Source organism: Monodelphis domestica, chromosome 7 (genome assembly GCF_027887165.1).
Source record: "Monodelphis domestica isolate mMonDom1 chromosome 7, mMonDom1.pri, whole genome shotgun sequence".
Classification (NCBI taxonomy): domain Eukaryota; kingdom Metazoa; phylum Chordata; class Mammalia; order Didelphimorphia; family Didelphidae; genus Monodelphis; species Monodelphis domestica.
The window spans coordinates 24,983,078-25,001,000 of record NC_077233.1 but is presented as its reverse complement, the minus strand read 5'-3'; the positions used below and the strand labels follow the sequence as shown (position 1 = coordinate 25,001,000).

General features: G+C 37.9%; 1 protein-coding gene across 1 annotated transcript in view; it reads right to left on the bottom strand.

Annotated features, from left to right (window-relative positions):
• Positions 1–17,378, bottom strand: part of SYNPR (synaptoporin) — a 395,446-nt gene extending 378,068 nt beyond the window's left edge. Inside the window, exons 1-2 of the mRNA XM_007500015.3 lie at positions 16,897–17,378; positions 16,631–16,696 (exon numbers count right to left, since the gene is read on the bottom strand). Coding sequence (XP_007500077.1) covers positions 16,631–16,696; positions 16,897–16,914 — 84 coding nt within the window. The 5' untranslated portion in view covers positions 16,915–17,378. The remainder of the gene's footprint in view (positions 1–16,630; positions 16,697–16,896) is intronic.
• Between the last annotated feature and the right edge of the window lie 545 nt (positions 17,379–17,923).

Genomic DNA, 17,923 nt, shown 5'->3' with positions numbered 1-17,923 from the left:
TTTCATTGTATTTGTTTCCTTTTCTTGTATTTCTGTTGTATCAAGTACTTCCAAAGCAATTAGTTAGTTTATATCTGTTTATACCACCTTGGGTTTGTAGAAATGTTTAAAATGACTATTTTTATTGAGTATCCTTTTTTTGCCATCTATGACTGCATTCAGGTTTTCAGGGTATAGAGTTCCATTTTGAGTGTTTTTGCTCTTTGTGTCACATTATTCATTCCCTTTCCTGGTTTCTGGCAGGTGAAGAATAGTTTTTGTTGTTCTAAGTTTTTTCCTTTTAAATTTTAAGTTCTTTCTTCTAGTTGACAGTAAAATTTATTCCTTTTCTTTAGATTTATTCAATTTAACCTCACTCTAGGAACTGTGGTAAAAGTACTTTGATAATTTGATGTTTCTTGAGGGCAAGGGTTATCTCATTTCTACCTTTGCAATCTAATGTCTAATATAATACCTCTCATATAGTAAGGGTTTAATAAATAATTTAGTGTTGCCACCAACTTAGTGCAATCAAGTAGTTTCCCATTACTTCCAAGATGGAGTATAAAATGCTCTGACTTTCAAAGCCCTTCATAACCTAGCTCCCTTCTATCTTTCCAGTTTCTTACATTCTACTCCCCAACATATACTCTTTCATGCAGACACATCAGCCTCCTGACTGTTCCATGAATAGGGCACTCCATATTTCATCTCTGGCATTTTCTCTGGCTGTCTTCCATACTGGAATACTCTCCATTTTCCTCTTTGACTACTGACTTCCTTAACTTCCTTCCTTCCATTATTTTTTTCTCAGTTTCCTTTAAGTCCCAATTAAAACATTTCATTTTTAGGAAACCTTTCCCATACTTTCTTAATTCCAGTGCATTCTCTCTTTTAAAACATTTATTAATCCTATACATAGTTAATATATTTAAGTTTGTGTATATAATAGATATTATTAAATATTATACACACACACACATGTGCAATTGTTTGCATGTTGTCTCTCCTATTTGATGGTAAACATCTTGAGGGCTCAAATTGCAGTTGTACTATTTTTTACTTCTGTGACTTTGGCCATGACTTTTAACCTCTCTATACCTCAGTTTCCCTATCTAAAAAACAATGTTAAACTTGAGACTATCTCTAAGGTCTTTTCCATCACTGGCATTCTATAATCCTTTGAAAACATCTATTGGCTTAACAAACTTGGGGGGGGGGGGTTAGGCAACAAATTCATTAGAAAGTTAGAAGCTGATTCTTGAGGGAAAATGTAATCTATTGATTCATACTTAGATTGCGCATGATTTTGTCACTAATTGAGAGGCTAGAAAGTTATAATTAAGCCCATATTAATGTAACTCAGCAATTACTGCAGACCCTTATTGGCAGATTGTAAGTAGATGGTTTAAATAATTTTTGGTCTAGAATCACCTCCCTTGTTTATGCTTAGGGGGGAAAAAAGAAACTGACTCACAAGCTAGCTTTTTAAATGTTAACAAGTCATAAGATGAAAAAGACCATAAAATTAGGAGAATTTTTAAAGAATATACATTTGAACTTTCTTTTTTGAGTTAATATTTAAAGATATGTAATTTTAATGGAAAAACAAAAGCACTTCATGTTAGTTAACTGAGAACATAACAAGGAAAGTCAAAGATTGAGAGAGAGCTAATGTAGGTCAAATTTATTACCCAGACACCAGGATCCCTTGTATTTAGAAAACTTGATAGAAATATTTCTTCATTGAGTAGCAGATAAACCACAAAATAAATTTTCTAATTTCAGTTTATCAAGCACATTGTGAAATGTGGGGCTGCAGAGTAAAAGCATATGCAGTGGGAAGTTAAAAAGCATAGTGGATAGTGCTGGACTGTGAAGCAAAAAATTCTCAGTTGAAAGTCTGTCTCTGATACTTTGATCAGCAGTTATTAAGTACTGACCATGTACCAGACACTGTGTAAGTTTATATATCAGGCTGGCTAAACCTTGTGAGGGTAGCCATTGGGTTGTAGACCCTTGGTGAACCAGGGCTTTGCTCACCCAGCATGTGAAGACTGCTTTGGCTGAACAGATGGAAGAAACCAATAAGAAGGTTCAACGGCTGAGAGGGCGATGCAGCAAAGCACTGTGGAGTGCTTAGGGCATGTTGGATCACAAAAGACAACACAGCCATCCAATGCAGCTGAGGAAGTCTCCAGGTGTAATGACTTTTCGTGCCACTGGACCCAGGCTTCCAACGCCGAGAGAGTGGGACTGTCTCTGTGCATCAACTTTTCCACTTAAATCTCCTTCATGCACAAGTGTCTTTGTGCACACTCATCTACATCACAGATGAAAGCGCACAAAGACAATCATCATCCTCAGTTGCCGAGAGACTAGTACTATACTATATACACACAAGTGTGTAATTGTTTGCATGTTGTCTCTCCCATTAGATGGTAAACATCTTGAGGGCTCAAATTGCAGTTGTGCTATTTTTTACTTCTGTGACTTTGGCCATGACTTTTAACCTCTCTATACCTCAGTTTCCCTATCTATAAAACAATGTTAAACTTGAGACTAGCTCTGTCTTTTCCATCACTGACATTCTATAATCCTTTGAAAACATCTTACTAGTTACAAGGACAAAGATAAATTGAAAGAATCTTGTCCCTTAATTTCTTCAGCTTGAAAGTCAATCAACCATCAAGTATTTTTTAAAGAGATAACCATTGACTGCTACTGTGCTAAGTGCTAGGGATATGTAATATCCCCAAGTGACATTTGGAGTAGAAAGTTAAATCCCCAAAAGGTAACTAACTGCCTCTGTCTTTAGCATTCTAGAGATAAACCTTAGATGTGTTTTTGTAACTCTTGTCACTTTTCCCATCATCAATCAGAATCAGTTGAACTCTATTAGCTTTTAGAAAAATTATATGCTGAGAAAATATGATAGGAGCATTTACATCCTCTCTCCCTCTTCCTCAGTGGTGCACCCTCCCTTGCATACACAAGAGATTTAGGAACTAAGAGCTCATAGGCAAAGTTTCAAGATGTAGTATATGTGTAGAAAAGATGTGTGGCTAAGGGTTACTGCCCATTTCCTGGACTCAGAAGTCTGATTAATCCTTCTTGGAGTCCTATTAAAGTTTTTCTTTAGAACAGATCTCTTCTGGATCAGAGTTCATATCCAGCATGACTCTGTATCAGTAGATAACTCAATCACATCCCCTGAAGGCATCATTTTCCTTAGGTGGCTGCCTTTCCACATCTATCTTCCACTACTTCTTCTGATACAACACTGGCCCATGAAGGACTCTTCTCATGACTCATGATTTTGGTGGAACTGCTGATGGTTTCTTTTGACTTTTATAAGTTCATAAGGTCATTGAGACATTTCTTCCTAGGAATGCTTATTCATATAAGATCAGGGAAAATACACACACACACACACACACACACATACACAGGGCAAATGTTATGGATATTGGCTGCCATGCCCCCTTTTTGGAAATTCACAACAATTTCAGCCCATCAGTTTGCAAGGAAAGAAAAGAACAGAAACCCAACTAGCTCCCAAGGGTAAAAATATGCCTGACATATTCCTACATTTTACTTGCATTTTAAATATTTTTCCAGCATTTTCTTCAGTTTAGACAATTAATGAAAGAATAAATTGGGCCCTGATTGATTTGTAGTATTTGACAATTTCTGAGGTGTAAATGGTAACATTGTAAATGAATAATTATTTCTCATGAGCCAGTATAGGCAGACTCTACGATACTCCTGAGTAGATTTCTTCTTTTGTGTGCCCCTTCAGATCCAGATGTCATATTTTTGAGTGATTAATCCACCTTCTTTTTCATCCAATAATAAGATTCTTCATCACTGTTATAACCATCACCCTCTTCTCATAGTGCTAGCCCTTCAGTCAGACATAGACAGAAGTAGGCTCACCCAGCCATTGCAAATCTTTGGCTTAGAAACAGGAGGAGAATATCTATTCATACACTAAAACACATCAGGAAGGAGGGTAGTTGGATAGCTCCATGGATTTTAGAACCAGGTCTAGAGACAGGAAGTCCCAAGTTCAAATCTGGCTTCTCTTCCTAGCTGTGTGACCGTGGGGAAGTCACTTAACCCCCATTGCCCTTACCACTCTTCTGCCTTGGAACCAATGCATAGTATTGATTCTAAGGCAGAAAGTGAGGGTTTAAAAAAATACCTCAGGAAGGGCAAATCTGGGCATGTGCAAAGGACTGGGGTCTATATAGCCAGTCTTCTCATTATACACAAACACAAAAGCAAAAAAAAAAAATCCTGCTCCAAGGGTCAGAACAACATGTAAATAAATAGTTGCATAAAAGATGGAGAGTGGATAAAATGTCGAGTATGGGAAAATAATAGCATCTACATTTAAAAGTTGTTGTGAGACTTAGGAACTAAGGATTCATAGGCAGTTTCAAGATGTAGTATATGTGTAGAAAAGATGTGTGGCTAAGGGTTACTGCCCATTTCCTGGACTCAGAAGTCATTTGAAATAATGTATGATAAGAAATGCTTTTCAAACTTCAAGTGCTATAATAGGATCACTGATGGAGAGACAGAATGGATATCAGAAGTCATGTAGTCCATTCTCTTCCTTTTACAAATTGAGAAGTAAAAGGCCCCCAAACTTAAATGATCTAAAAATCAGATAGGTAGTAATTAGCAGACTTGGGACTTCCCATTTTGTTCTCTTTCTATCATACCACATTTTATAATCGTTTGGCCATTATTCTATTGGTATAACACTTAAGGTTTTACTATAGTAGACCCTTAGATATCTGCTCACTACTCACCTCTTTCTCTAGATCTTCTGGCCTACCACTTGATCCAAAATTAAGCAAAGAACAAGTACAATACCACAAATTGAGTTAGAATTCCCAAGGAAGCCTGATGGAGGTGTGAGGAGTCACTGGAGTTAAATAAAAGTTTTACAGTTGAACTAAGGAGGTGAAAACAAGAGGGAAGAGCCAGAGAAGCAAGGAAACCAAGAGCAGGTGAACCAAGAGGGAATTAAATGGGGCCAGATATCAAATTTGAGAAATGGGGATGATAAATGGTGAGAGAGCTCTCCCATTATGTAGATCAATGGGAATTCCAGACTATCTTAATTTGAAAATGGACAAAATGGAAAAATGAATATGAAGCATTTGATAAACCAGAAAGCCCTTGTAATGAAAGCATACTCCATGAGTTTGTATCTGTATTCCCAATCTAAAATAGTAGCTCTTCCCCAAATATTTCCATTACAAAGTATACATAAGACATCATCATCATTATTCACAATAGCAAAGCAGGTTCCTATGGGCAGAGCCAAAGTGGTAGAGTAGAAGCAGGGAAGCTTGAAACTACCATGAGAATCTCCTCCAACCAATCTTAAAATAACACCACAAAGGAGTGAAAGAACCAACATGGAGACAATGAAACAACTTTAAAGAAGAGAAAAAAAAACCTTAAAAGGTAGGTAGAGAACATCTGGGACTTTAGGGGAAGAGGGGAGCACAGATAGCAGGAGGCTAGAGCAAGTAATGAGGAGCAAGCCAAGAGCAAGCCCCACTCCCCTCCCCACATATGCTGGGCCAGGTTTTGAACCTGTGCCCAAGCCAACATCTAGGCCCTGAGAGCTTGCCTAGACAAACAGAGGTTCAAGCCAACACACATCCTTTGTAATTCCAAGCAAACCTGTAGTGAAGTTCAAAATTCCAGCCCAGGGCAGTCTGCACAGAAACAGCCTGATCTGTGGACCTGGAGTGAAGTCAGGAGTCTCAATCTGGGCCAATGGCAAGGACATAGATCCCATTTTGGGGCAGTTGGTAGAACCAAATCAGGGGAAGCCCAATCCATTTGCCAAAAAGTCAAGGCAGAGCCCCCAGGCAAAGCAATCTACCACGTGCCTGACTAGATCAAGCCCACAGTGAGACTAAAAACTTCACCCAAGCCTGATGTGAGGATTTCAGCTATCAGTAATCTTAAGGGTTAATTGAATCAGCAGTGAAAGGTGGCTCTCAGATCTCCCAGCCCTTGGGCCATCATACCATCTTGGAAGAACTGAAGCTGGCAGATACCCAGAAATAAAGCTAAGGGTAGAATCAAGGAAGGACTTAGAAACTGAATATGATAGGTCCTGGGATTCTGTCTAATTAAGCACCTATGTACCAGCCATTGTGATAAGTGCAATGACAGAAAAAGGGGCAAAAGACAGTCCCTGCCCTCAGGTAATCTAGTTATCACATGCAAACAAATGTATATAAAGCAAGCTATCTCTAGGATAAATAGGAAATAACCAACCTAGGGAAGACACTGGACCTGAGAAGGTTGGGAAAGGCTTCCTGTATAAAGAGGGCATTTTAGTAGAAATGCAAATAGAAAGTTGAAGTTCTCTTTAAATAGTAGAGAATGGAAGGATGAGGGTATAGGTGGGGAGAAGTGATTAACCTCCTCCTTGTAAATGACTAGAGAACTTGCTAGAATTTAAAAAATGAGAAAAAAGAAAAGACATACCATGTTTAGAAGATGAAAGGACAAATATAAATAAGTTAATTATATATGGAACCAAATGAATCTTGCAAGAAAACTTGGAGACCATCTAGTCTAATTCATATCAGTTTAACAATCTCCTTTTCATGAGATGGATTTGGAGAATCCTAAGAAGATTTGTATGAAACAATAGACAATCAAAAGAGCAAAACTAGGAGAATATTTTACATAATAAATGAAGTATTTTAAAGAAAAGTAATAATTTGGAATATTTAATAACTCTGATAATTAAAATGGTGAATCTCAACTCCAGAAGACAGATGATAAATCATATTTACCATTTCTTGGTAGAGAAATAATGTAGTATAGGAGCAGAATAAGAAATACATTTCCAGTCCCAGGCCAAAAGTGGATTTTTGTTTTGCTTGTTGATACTTTCATGTAACAAATGAGATCTTTTCTTAATGAAGTGTTAATGAAGAGCACAATAATAATCTCATCCCTCACCTCCCATTCTTTCCCCTAAAAGAAGTACAGAGGAATTAATGAAACATTTTAAAACATAGAGAACTGAATGAAGTTCAAAAAAGACATAAACAAATAAGATCATCTGGGCAAACCTAATATATACTTGTAAAATGAAGAATATCCTCTAACAAATCTCCAAAAAGTGGTCAATAAACCTTCTTCTACTGATAGAAAATCTTTTATCTTTTTTGATAGCCCATTCTACTCTGGGAAATTCCTAATTATTCAGAAGTTATTTTCTCCTCTAAGTCTGCCAGATTTCCACACCTGGGGCCAAACATAACCCAATCAATTTCTTTTCCATATGTTCCTTTAAGTACTTAAAATAGGCATTATACTCCTTCCAAGTTTATCTTTTCCAAACTAAGTATTCTTAGTTCCTTCAGCCATATGCCAATGCTTATGTGACCTATGCCTTCCCCCAGGCATTCTGGTTTTTAGATGCACATATACCCAAACTTTAGAGATTTGTAGTTTCATCAGTATCCCCTCTACTACTAGAGATTTCAACCTCTCTATGATAAAGAGTATCATATAGAATATGGTTTTCAAAAATGTCATGGAACTAAAATTCTGTTGCCAAGCTGATGATAAGCCTTGTAAAAATTAAGTTTGATTATGGTCCTCATATAAGAGACATAGAATTAATCTTTAGATCCATATTTGAAGTGTTTCCAGCTATGGAAGCTAGTGCTTCAGTGACATAGCCTTCAAGAATCCAAGATGACATTGCCTGCAGAATGAAACTTTAGTGGACATTTTTTTTAAGACAATATGTAGATTTTCTAGTATGTAGTTCCAAACTGAACAAATTACTCCAGATGTAATCTAATCCATTTTACAAAGAAATCCCTATCCTTATCTCTAATGCTGAATAAGATAAGTTGATCAATTTCATTGACATTCTTTTGTCCTCTTTTTTTGGGGAGGAATGGGAGAAAGGGGTGAGATTACTATCTTTCCCTCCATTAGCCCTTCCTTAAGAAAAGACTTCATTGTAACATAAAAGCATAGTCAAGCCAAACAAAAATCCACAGGTGGGCTGTGACTGGAAATGTCTTTCCTATCTGGCAAATTTATGTCCATTTTAATGATTATATAGTCCACCCAACACCAGTGAGTGATCTTCTCTCTGTGAAAATGCCAAGCTCTCAGTGATTCTTAAAGAATGGCTCCCTGTCTTCCTTAGATTCCTTTCCTGCCTTCTTTGAGATTAACAATGCTGATTTCATGAGTTTATTCTGATATAGTCCAGTTGGATTTTCCCAGTACCAGAAAAGCTCCCACTTTTCTTCATGCTGTTTCAGTGAAATCATACTAGTTTAATTTATTTAAGAGAGTTGGCTTAAATGTATAGTTCTTTACTCAACTACATATGCAAAAGGAATAAAATCAAATATATTAAAACAATGATGACATGATTTATTCCTCCTGCCTCTTCTCCCAAACTCAGGTACATTTAACTAGGCCATACACATACATGCGCTCCTAACCTAAGCACTCCTGAGACATTGTTTAGGTGCTTAGACACACACCTCTTTTTTGGCCACTTCTATCTAGAGTATTAAGTGTATTCAATTGATTTGATTTTATACTTCTTGGCCATCTTAATGCAATGCTACTTCTCTCTAGCCTCTACCTTTAACAATGAAATAACCAGAATCTGTGTTTTCAACATAGAAAATTCAATGATACACATGTTCATTCAACATACATTTGTTAATTGACATCTATGACTAGAGCATCTTACTATCACTAGGACAATAGAATTCAAAAACTGTATTACTTCTAGACTCACAGATATTTGAGTCTAAGAAAGAGTAAAAAATCAGAAAACTGTATTTAAACACATTGCTGATGATGATCATAAAGTGAAAGGAATTTCTTCTCTTTCCTCTGTTTTTGTAGGACACTGGGTGGTGATTAAGCCTTATTTTACATTTCAAGTTATCAAGAATAACTGACTCAACATTTAAGGTTTTCAGCCTTAACTCACTCAATGAAAGAAGTCAACATACATCATCTTCATGAGAATGAAGCAGGAAGAGTAAAAATGCTTTCAAGACCAAAGGAAAGTGTGGTTATACAAATGTCTTGAATACCAAGACAAACAACAATTTTGGCACTTAAAATATCAAAGCACTTAAATTGTAGTTATGAAACTAGCTTTTAGGACCCATTCATCTTTAAAAGTTTTGATTCTATAAACTTATTAGTCTTTTATAAATTTAACTCTTAAAAAAGCGGCATGGCAAGCTTAAAATACTTTCCATTCATCATACAAACATTCACACACATTTTTTCTTATATCATCTGACCTTTTAATAAAACATCCTATTAAAGATCCAAAACCCTAAGCTGAAAAAATTAACTGATTTCTAAAATTCTATACCCATTTTTTCCCTTAGAGAATTAGAGACAAAAATCAGTGGTATGCTCTTAGTCCAAAAAATATAAGGCCATGAGGTAAAATGGAATGTCTTCATGACAACACATCTTAAATTTCCAAAAAAAAAAATTAAGGTTATGATCTGTTTGATTTTATTTTGGTTGATTTCTTTTACAAATCTCAGGAGATGTTTCAGAGATTGTATTCACTGAATCCAAAGCAATGCTAATGTAACAAGTGAGTGAAAAGCATTTCCTGTTGTATGTTTTTGCTGTTTATACCATTTTTCACGATACTTGAATGAAAAAAATATGATTTTTTAAAAAGAACCATTACTTCCAATAATTATGTTAGATAACTGAGACCAGCTAAATGTGTTTTTTCTAACCTGATAATTTCATTCTGCCTTTGAAATCTATCATCTGGGCAGTGGAAAATGCCATATTTTGACTTATGAATGGGTATAGTCAATTGGAAAGTCCGAGACTTCTCATTTTCTTAGTCTTGTTCTTCCATGAAATAGAACTAGTTTTAGTTGTTTTGGTGTAGCAATTAATAACATCAAAATTTTCTTAACATTTACCATGATCTGGAGTCAAAGAAGATCCCAAAGCACATTCAAGTTCAATTACATACTCATAAGAACAGCATTTTCATTATGGAGAACTAAGATTTTCCCAGATTTTAAAAAACATATGTTTTGTTTGTTTATGTGCTTGTTTGATTATGTCAGTACAAGTTTTGTCATTTCACAATATACAAGGAAATCTCTGTTGAGAAAACTATTCTATTGATGCATGTTAATGTTCTACAACTTTTCATCTTAACAAGTTTCCTGGGAGATACCGAGAGGCAAAGTAACTTGCCCAGGGTCACACAGCCAGTATGTTTGAGTAGAATGACTTAAAACCAGGTCTTTTGAACTTTATTCTTGACTCTTAATTCACAATACAGCACTGACTCTCATTCCTGTATCAAAATATTGACAAATGACAATATAATGTTGCATGTTTCACTTCTGTTGGAAAGGTCACATTACATACTTTTTAATCTGTGGAATTTCTGAAATCATAGGAATCATTCACTGATGAACAAAATTTTAGGACACAAAGAAAACTAAAACAATCAAATAGAGATGAGTCTCATGATGACATTTTCCTTCAAAGGAAGGCACTAAACTATACACAAACAGGAAAATGAACATTCAGATTCACATAAAAAAAAGAACCAACAGCAAATCCCACTGCATAGCTACCTTCAGGCATTAGATTAAATCTCAGATCTAATAATATGCACTCCTAGTAATGAAAACACAGATATCCTGGCCTGTACTTTATAACAGAGTTATACTAATTTAATATTATGTTAATGAATTATATAATAACATGGCTAATTTACATAATACTTCACAGATTTCCAAAGACTTTCCACACATGACAGTTTCCACCATTTTACAGATGAATGAAGTGAAGCTCAGAGACTGTATCATAATTATGTATTTACTGTGCTGGAACCAGAATTAGAACATGTAACTTTTGTCCTTAATTCCAGTGTCTTTTCTAAAAGTATACAACAATTTGAAGTTCCTCAAAGAGACAGCCAGATAAAAGGAGCACAATAAGAAAAATCAAGATATTGGAAGTAATACAGGACAAAGCCCGAGTTTCTCTTTTTAAGTCTCTCATTTCTGCAACTATAAATAAATGCCTAGGGGTTCAAAATTGAGAAAATTATCCTTTTCATAAGGAAAACCAGCAACAAATTCATGCATTATCCACATTCATGATACTTGGGAAAAAGAGGACCATAAATCAAAATAAAATACTTGAATTAACCTCTAAAGTGAAATACAGCAGCTCAAATCTTAGTACATGTGAAAAAGATACTGGAACAATTGAATGATAGGCCCATATGAAATCAAATAACCATATATACAGTGAGAATGAGAGAAGAAAGATGCCATTTTCATTCAAAGGACATTTTAACAAACAAGCAATAGCCACCTCCCATGAAGAAATCTGAATCAGTGCTAGAGAAAGTAGCGAATAAGAGAAAGGAACATTGGATGATGTCAGATAATTATAGGGTTGTGACTTTAAATCTAGATTAAAATGATCACTAAATAAAATTCCCAAGTCAGTCTGGAAATTCATGGTAATTTAATTAATATAGAAGGAAGGAATTTAAGGAGAAGGAGGAAAGAGGATATAGGATTTCTCCTACCTGGCCTATGACAGGGGGAGTTTTAAACTCCCTGCCTCTAGGTTTCTGAAGAATATTAGAGGCTTCTGAGAGGAAAAAGTTGGAAAGTAAAGGAGGAAAATTCAGACAGAAACTCACCACTGAACCGGACAATAGTTTGTAGCCATGCTAAGATGCCAAAAGGCTCAGCACACAGTTCTCAGCTAACTCTCCACCACCAATCAGGGAAAGAGAGAGAGAGTGCCCTTGAAGGACAAAAAATCTCAACTATATAGACCTTTCATACTTATGTCTCCTCCTCCTCTAAAATTTCACATCTACCAATCACATTTAAGGCTTTTTCTCCAGGACTGCCCATACTTTTAGTTCTCACCTTCTTTGATTTGATTATATCTTTAGAGTAACTTAACACTTCTTTGTTAAGTTCACCTTTTGTGAGTTACTTGTGTTATTTTTGTGTTTTTAATTTTTTGTTATTAATTTAACCTTTGTGTTATTAATTTAACCTTTATAGTTACTTAACAGCTTTTTGTATTAGATCTAAAAACAGACTTAGCTTAAAGTTCTAGCTTCACTATAAGGTGAGAACTAAGTACCTTCATTGTTCAATCAGGAGATTACAACTTTATCTTCCCCTAAAGTATGGTCTAAGTAGGATGGGGTAGTTTTTAAAGTTCACAATGACTAGTCTGAAGACCTGAATTCTGTTCTGAGCTCTGTCATCAACTAGGCCTGTGATCATCACCAGGTATTTTATCTTCTCCAGTATTTAATTTCCTCATTTGAAAAATAAATAGGATGAAATGTGATCTAGAGAAGAGGTATAAAACTTAAGGCTGAAACAAGATTAAAATGTAATTGGGAAATATTTAATGAAATAAGTGTTAAGACATGATAGCCTAAGAAAAAGTTTAGCTAGCAGTGATTCTTTTGAATTGTATAGGAGACTTGTATTTGAATTTGACACCATTGAACTAGAGGATCTCCAAGTTTCAGTCTAACTATAATTCTGTCTTGCTTTTTCTACCTTGAATGGGTTCATATTGCAAGCACATTCTTTCCCCCGTGAAATATGTGCTGAGAACAATATTTTCATCTCATAGTTCTAGAGGTCAGAATCTTCTATTTGGCTGTGAAGTAGATAAAGCTCAACCATCAGAGAATTCCCCATTCATATTCTTATCATGCCACTAACTTACACTGTTGTGGATAGACGTGTCAGCATAAGTCATTCTATCCTCTCTCCTAATAGCTTCCATGGTATTTGACATATTTCTTGAAGCATAACACAGAATCAATTAGAATACCAAGTGTAGAAAAAATATTTAAATAAGTTTTATTTAGTCTTATATCCATGCCACAAAAGATGAGAATTAAAACAATTATTCAGAAAATTTAGGCCAACAAAAACGCATGCATACACATGCATCACAAACACACACACACACACACACACACACACACACACAAGCCCATATTCACCTGGAATATACAGATAATTGAAGAAAAGGGTACATTTTCTTTACTTGCCACATATGGACAACTTTGTTGATTTCCCATTCCTCTTAATATTAATTGACTTATGCATTGGATACAGTAGAATTGTGAGATTGTTGATAAATAAGTGGATAAAATGATGTAATAAATTTACATCAAAGGCAGTGACAAGGCCAGTCTTCACAAGGAGAATCAAATAATGATGATGACAACAATAATAATAACTCATCTTTATATAGCACTTATACATGCCAGTGATTATCCTAAAGCCTTTACAATTATTATTTCATTTAATCCTCACAATAGCTCTGGGAAGTAGGTGATAGTATTATCCTCATTTTACAGATAAGGAAACTGATAAAAATAAAAATAGGTATTATATGGTTCAATAGGGCCCAAAATATGCTTCTTCTACATGAAATGAATAGAATGGAGAGGTGAGGAAGCTCTTGGATGATTGATTCCATATTTCCTCTTACCGCTTCTCCTCCTCTAAATCGCTCACTCATTGTAGAAAATGCATTTGAAGACCTCCTATGTTCCAGGAATTGTGTAGATATTGATGAATACAAAGATCAAATGAAATCATCTTTGTGCTTAAAAATAATATTCTAAAAGGAAAATATATATATATACATACACAAACACATATGTATATATATATACATGAACACATATACATATAGGTATACTCAAGAAATATACAGAATAGAAAGAAGGTAATTTTGCTAGGAGAACTCATTATTAGCAGCAAGGAAGCACAGTTGAGTTTTGATGCTAATTTGAGATTCTAAGATTTGAAGGTAAAGAAGTACTTTATTTCAGGCATACTATAATCTAATTAATTAGATTACTTAGTTTTTCAAGAACCTGAGCACACACAGTTTATTTCCTTTTATTTTGAATGAAGAAGAAGCAAAACAAATTAAAAACAGATCAATGAGAATGCAGCTTTCAAAGTCCAGCAACCATCACATGGAGTTCATGTTACTTTAAGCCAATTAGAAACAGGGACATCTTGAGAACACGTTAATGAGAGGACATCATAGAATAATAGAAATATGCTTTATTTACCTGTAAATCTATTAGCCCTCCCAAATCCAATAATTTTTCAAAGGCATCAACATTTTCCCAGTTACCAAGGTATGCAAGCTATGAGTAAGCCTCACTTTCTCTCACCTCACTCACACAATTTATTGCCACAGTTAGCCAACATGTATTTCATCTACCCTCTTCCCTACAGTCATAGTCATATTAATTTAGACTCTTCCTCATCATCACTTCTTATCTGGGCTCTTGAAAGCATCTTAAAGTTTTCTTCTTGCTTCTAATTTCCTTCCACTACAATTTATCTTTCATATAACTATCAAATTTATAACCCTAAAGCACATATCTGACCATGTTACTCCTCTGATCAAGAAGCTTTAGTGGCTCCCAATTGATGTTAATATAAAATGCAAACTCCTTTCTTTGTCATTTATGCCCTTCACCATCTGACCCTAGTCCACCTTTCCTGATTAATTTCACATTTTTACCCTCCATGTTTCAGTCAAATCAGACTAAATGTGGTTGCCTATGCATGACATTCTTTCTCACAACTCTGGGACTTTTCATCAGGTGACCTGCCATGATTGTTATGCTCTCCATCCTCATTTCTATATTTTGGTATCCAGAGCTCCATTCAAGGATTGTTCAGATACCACCTCCCACAAGTAACCTTTCTTTATTGACCTCGTTGTACTATTTGCCAACCTCTACTAGACATTGTGTTGTATTTTCTCTGTATTTAATTTATACTTACTATCTGTCTATAGGTTGTATCTAACCAGGAATATGTCACTTTGTTGCAAATACTATTTTTTTTACTTTATATCCCTAGTACCGACTTTATTAGGCACAAACCAAATGTTTGTTGAAGTGACCAAATTAGTGGCAAAAGTATGAAGAAAACCTAGCTCTCCTGATTGCCATTCTTTCTACTATATCTACTTCTCACTCAAATGGATCATTATTTAAGACAATTTATTTCAGAGAGGAGATGACAGAGTTTGGCTAACCAAACCACTTAGCTGTGAAAGTTATGAGATTGAACAGGTAGTGTAATACTCTATTTGGTCAACAAATCTTCAATTATAGAACTGAAAATCAAGCATCAAGCTCCTGGACTATGGCCACTTCCTGGTCATTTAATTTGGCTTTTCTAAACAGTAGTCCAGAATACTAGGACTACAGACATCAATTCAAGAAAGCTGATTTGACACATGGCAAATCAATGAACTCATACATTCTATTCTGATATCAAAACAGAGACAAGAGAGATTGTCCCAAAACACAGAGTTAGGCAAAGGAGTTTAGAGGGAAAATCTGAGATCACAAAACACACAGACTTACATAATTTCCCAGCCGCTCAGTGTTTGGGAAGTGTGATTAATGCTAGATGACGTGCTCTGAACTTTTCATTCAGATAGGTTCTTTTGCCTTCAAACCTCCTGGCCATAAATGCCTTGTGACCTACAGATTTCACTCTGAATAACCATCATCTGAGGCAATCCCAACATTGTCTGGACAAGTATTTATTTTCCTTATGATTTTGTTCACAGACAAGTTTATTCAGAAGTATCAGTATGGCATTGATTTATTTATAGAAAAGAAGGGCAAAAAAGATAACTCCACAGAGCTCAACACCTTTCATTACCCAGAGGGAAGGCATATCTGTAAGGTGAATTCTTCTTCCTAGCTAGAAAAGATTGCCAAAGAGAAGTAGTGGTGGAAGAAGCCAAGAATAGGAGGGAGAGAGAGAGAGAGAGAGAGAGAGAGAGAGAGAGAGAGAGAGAGAGAGAGAGAGAGAGAGAGAGAGAGAGAGAGAGAGAGAGAGAGAGAGAGAGGGAGAGAGAGAGAGAGAGAGAGAGAGAGGGAGGGAGGGAGAAGTCTACAATGCTTATTGCTCTTAGTTTTCTCTTTTTTCTTTTGACCCAGCTTTCACCTGCCAGGGATTATAAAGAGCTGCCTGGGCCCACAGAAGAGGGAGCTGTCCAGAATGTTTTGGGGAAGCCAGCCACGGACTTTCAGATTGCACCGACCTCATGGAATCCAACAAATCGGCACTTTGCCCCATACCCCAAATCTCGCCAAGACCCCTCGACTCTTGGGACATTACTGCTCCAAAGGTATCAGATGTAGGCGAGACAACCGAGCTTCAGCTCATCCTTCTCCCAACCTCCCGAGAGGCTTCCCCGCCCTGGAAGAGACGTGACCCTCAACCACTAACAAGCCCGCTGACAGCTCCCCTCTTTACCTGTCACACAGAAAGGCAGCTGACCCAGAAGAGCCCCTCCCCTCCTCCGCCATCTCCATGTCCAACCTCAAGAACCCCACCCCTGGGCTGGAGGTGGGGAGGGAGATAGTGGAGCCCCCAGCTCAGGTACCTCCCTCCCCACCCCTAGAAAACAGCTCCTGCCCCATATACCCCGGATCAGAATGCTTTTCACTAGGTTCTCTGGAGCCCAGACCCACCCAGCCCTTAGGACTCACCCATTCCAGAGCTCGCAGGAAAGCGAGAGGCTCCTTCAGTACCCGAAAGGTCCCCGAAGAGGCCAGCTGCAGATGAATTGGGGGTCGTCGGGGAGAAGAGAGAAGACATAAAAAGGGTGAAGGGGGAAGCAGCCCCAACGCCTCCTTCCCTCACCCCCTCCCATGCCCTTTCCCTCGCCTCAGCCCTCGTCCTCTCCCTAACCATATCCAGCAGCAGCTGGCCAGAGCGCTGGGGCTGGTGCTGCTGGCGGTGGGTTTTAGCTTACCTGATTCACAGGGTCCATGGCTGCTGTGCGCTTTGCCCTACCCCAGACACCCGCCCCTACTTTTAAAAGGAGGCGAGGGGGTAAAGTTCAAGCTGCCGGGTGCACACACCCGAGGGTTTGGGGGCTCTAAAAAGAAGGGCAGCTCAGGAACCAACTCCCCGGGAGAAGGCACAGGCGGGCAGGCGGGCAGGAGGGCTGGCAGGCGGCCTGCCGAGGAGACTGGACCGAGAGGCTCGCTCCGCTGAGCAGAGCTCGCCTATTAGCCTGCCTCACTCCCCTCTGAGCACAAGGAGCAGCAGCGCGTGCCCGCCAGAGACCGGAGGGGACGGGTCGGCTGGGGGTAGGGGCGCCCGAAACAGCCACCAAAACATCAGGGACGGCCCTGAGCGGGCTGTCATTGGCTGCTCAGGCGCCTGTTAAGGGTGGGCGGGGAGGCAGAAAGAAAAAGCCCACAGGGATTGGTGAGGATTGGGCCTCACGGGCGCGTGGAGAAGCACTGGGGCGCTGGGCAAACTTTGGGGTCTGAGTCTGGGAGGGGGACCAAGGCGCTGAGTAGGGAAGAAGAAAGGGAGGGGTCAGGTAAATACCTCTCTCCCCCTAACATGGAGAGAGAGGGGAAGAGAGAGGGGGAGAGAGAGGGGGAGAGAGAGAGAGAGAGGGAGAGGGAGAGGGAGAGGGAGATAGAGCCAGAGAGCCAGAGAGAGAGAGAGAGAGAGAGAGAGAGAGAGAGAGAGAGAGAGAGAGAGAGAGAGAGAGACAGAGACAGAGACAGAGAGAGAGAGAGAGAGCGAGACAGAGAGAGAGAGACAGAGAGAAAGACAGAGACAGAGAGACAGAGAGAGAGACAGAGAGACAGAGAGACAGAGAGACAGAGACAGAGAGACAGACAGAGAGATAGAGAGACAGAGAGAAAAAGAGAGGCAGAGACAGAGAGAGACAGAGACACAGAGACAGAGAGACAGACAGAGACAGAAACACAGAGACAGACAGAGAGACAGACAGATACAGAAACACAGAGAGAGACAGA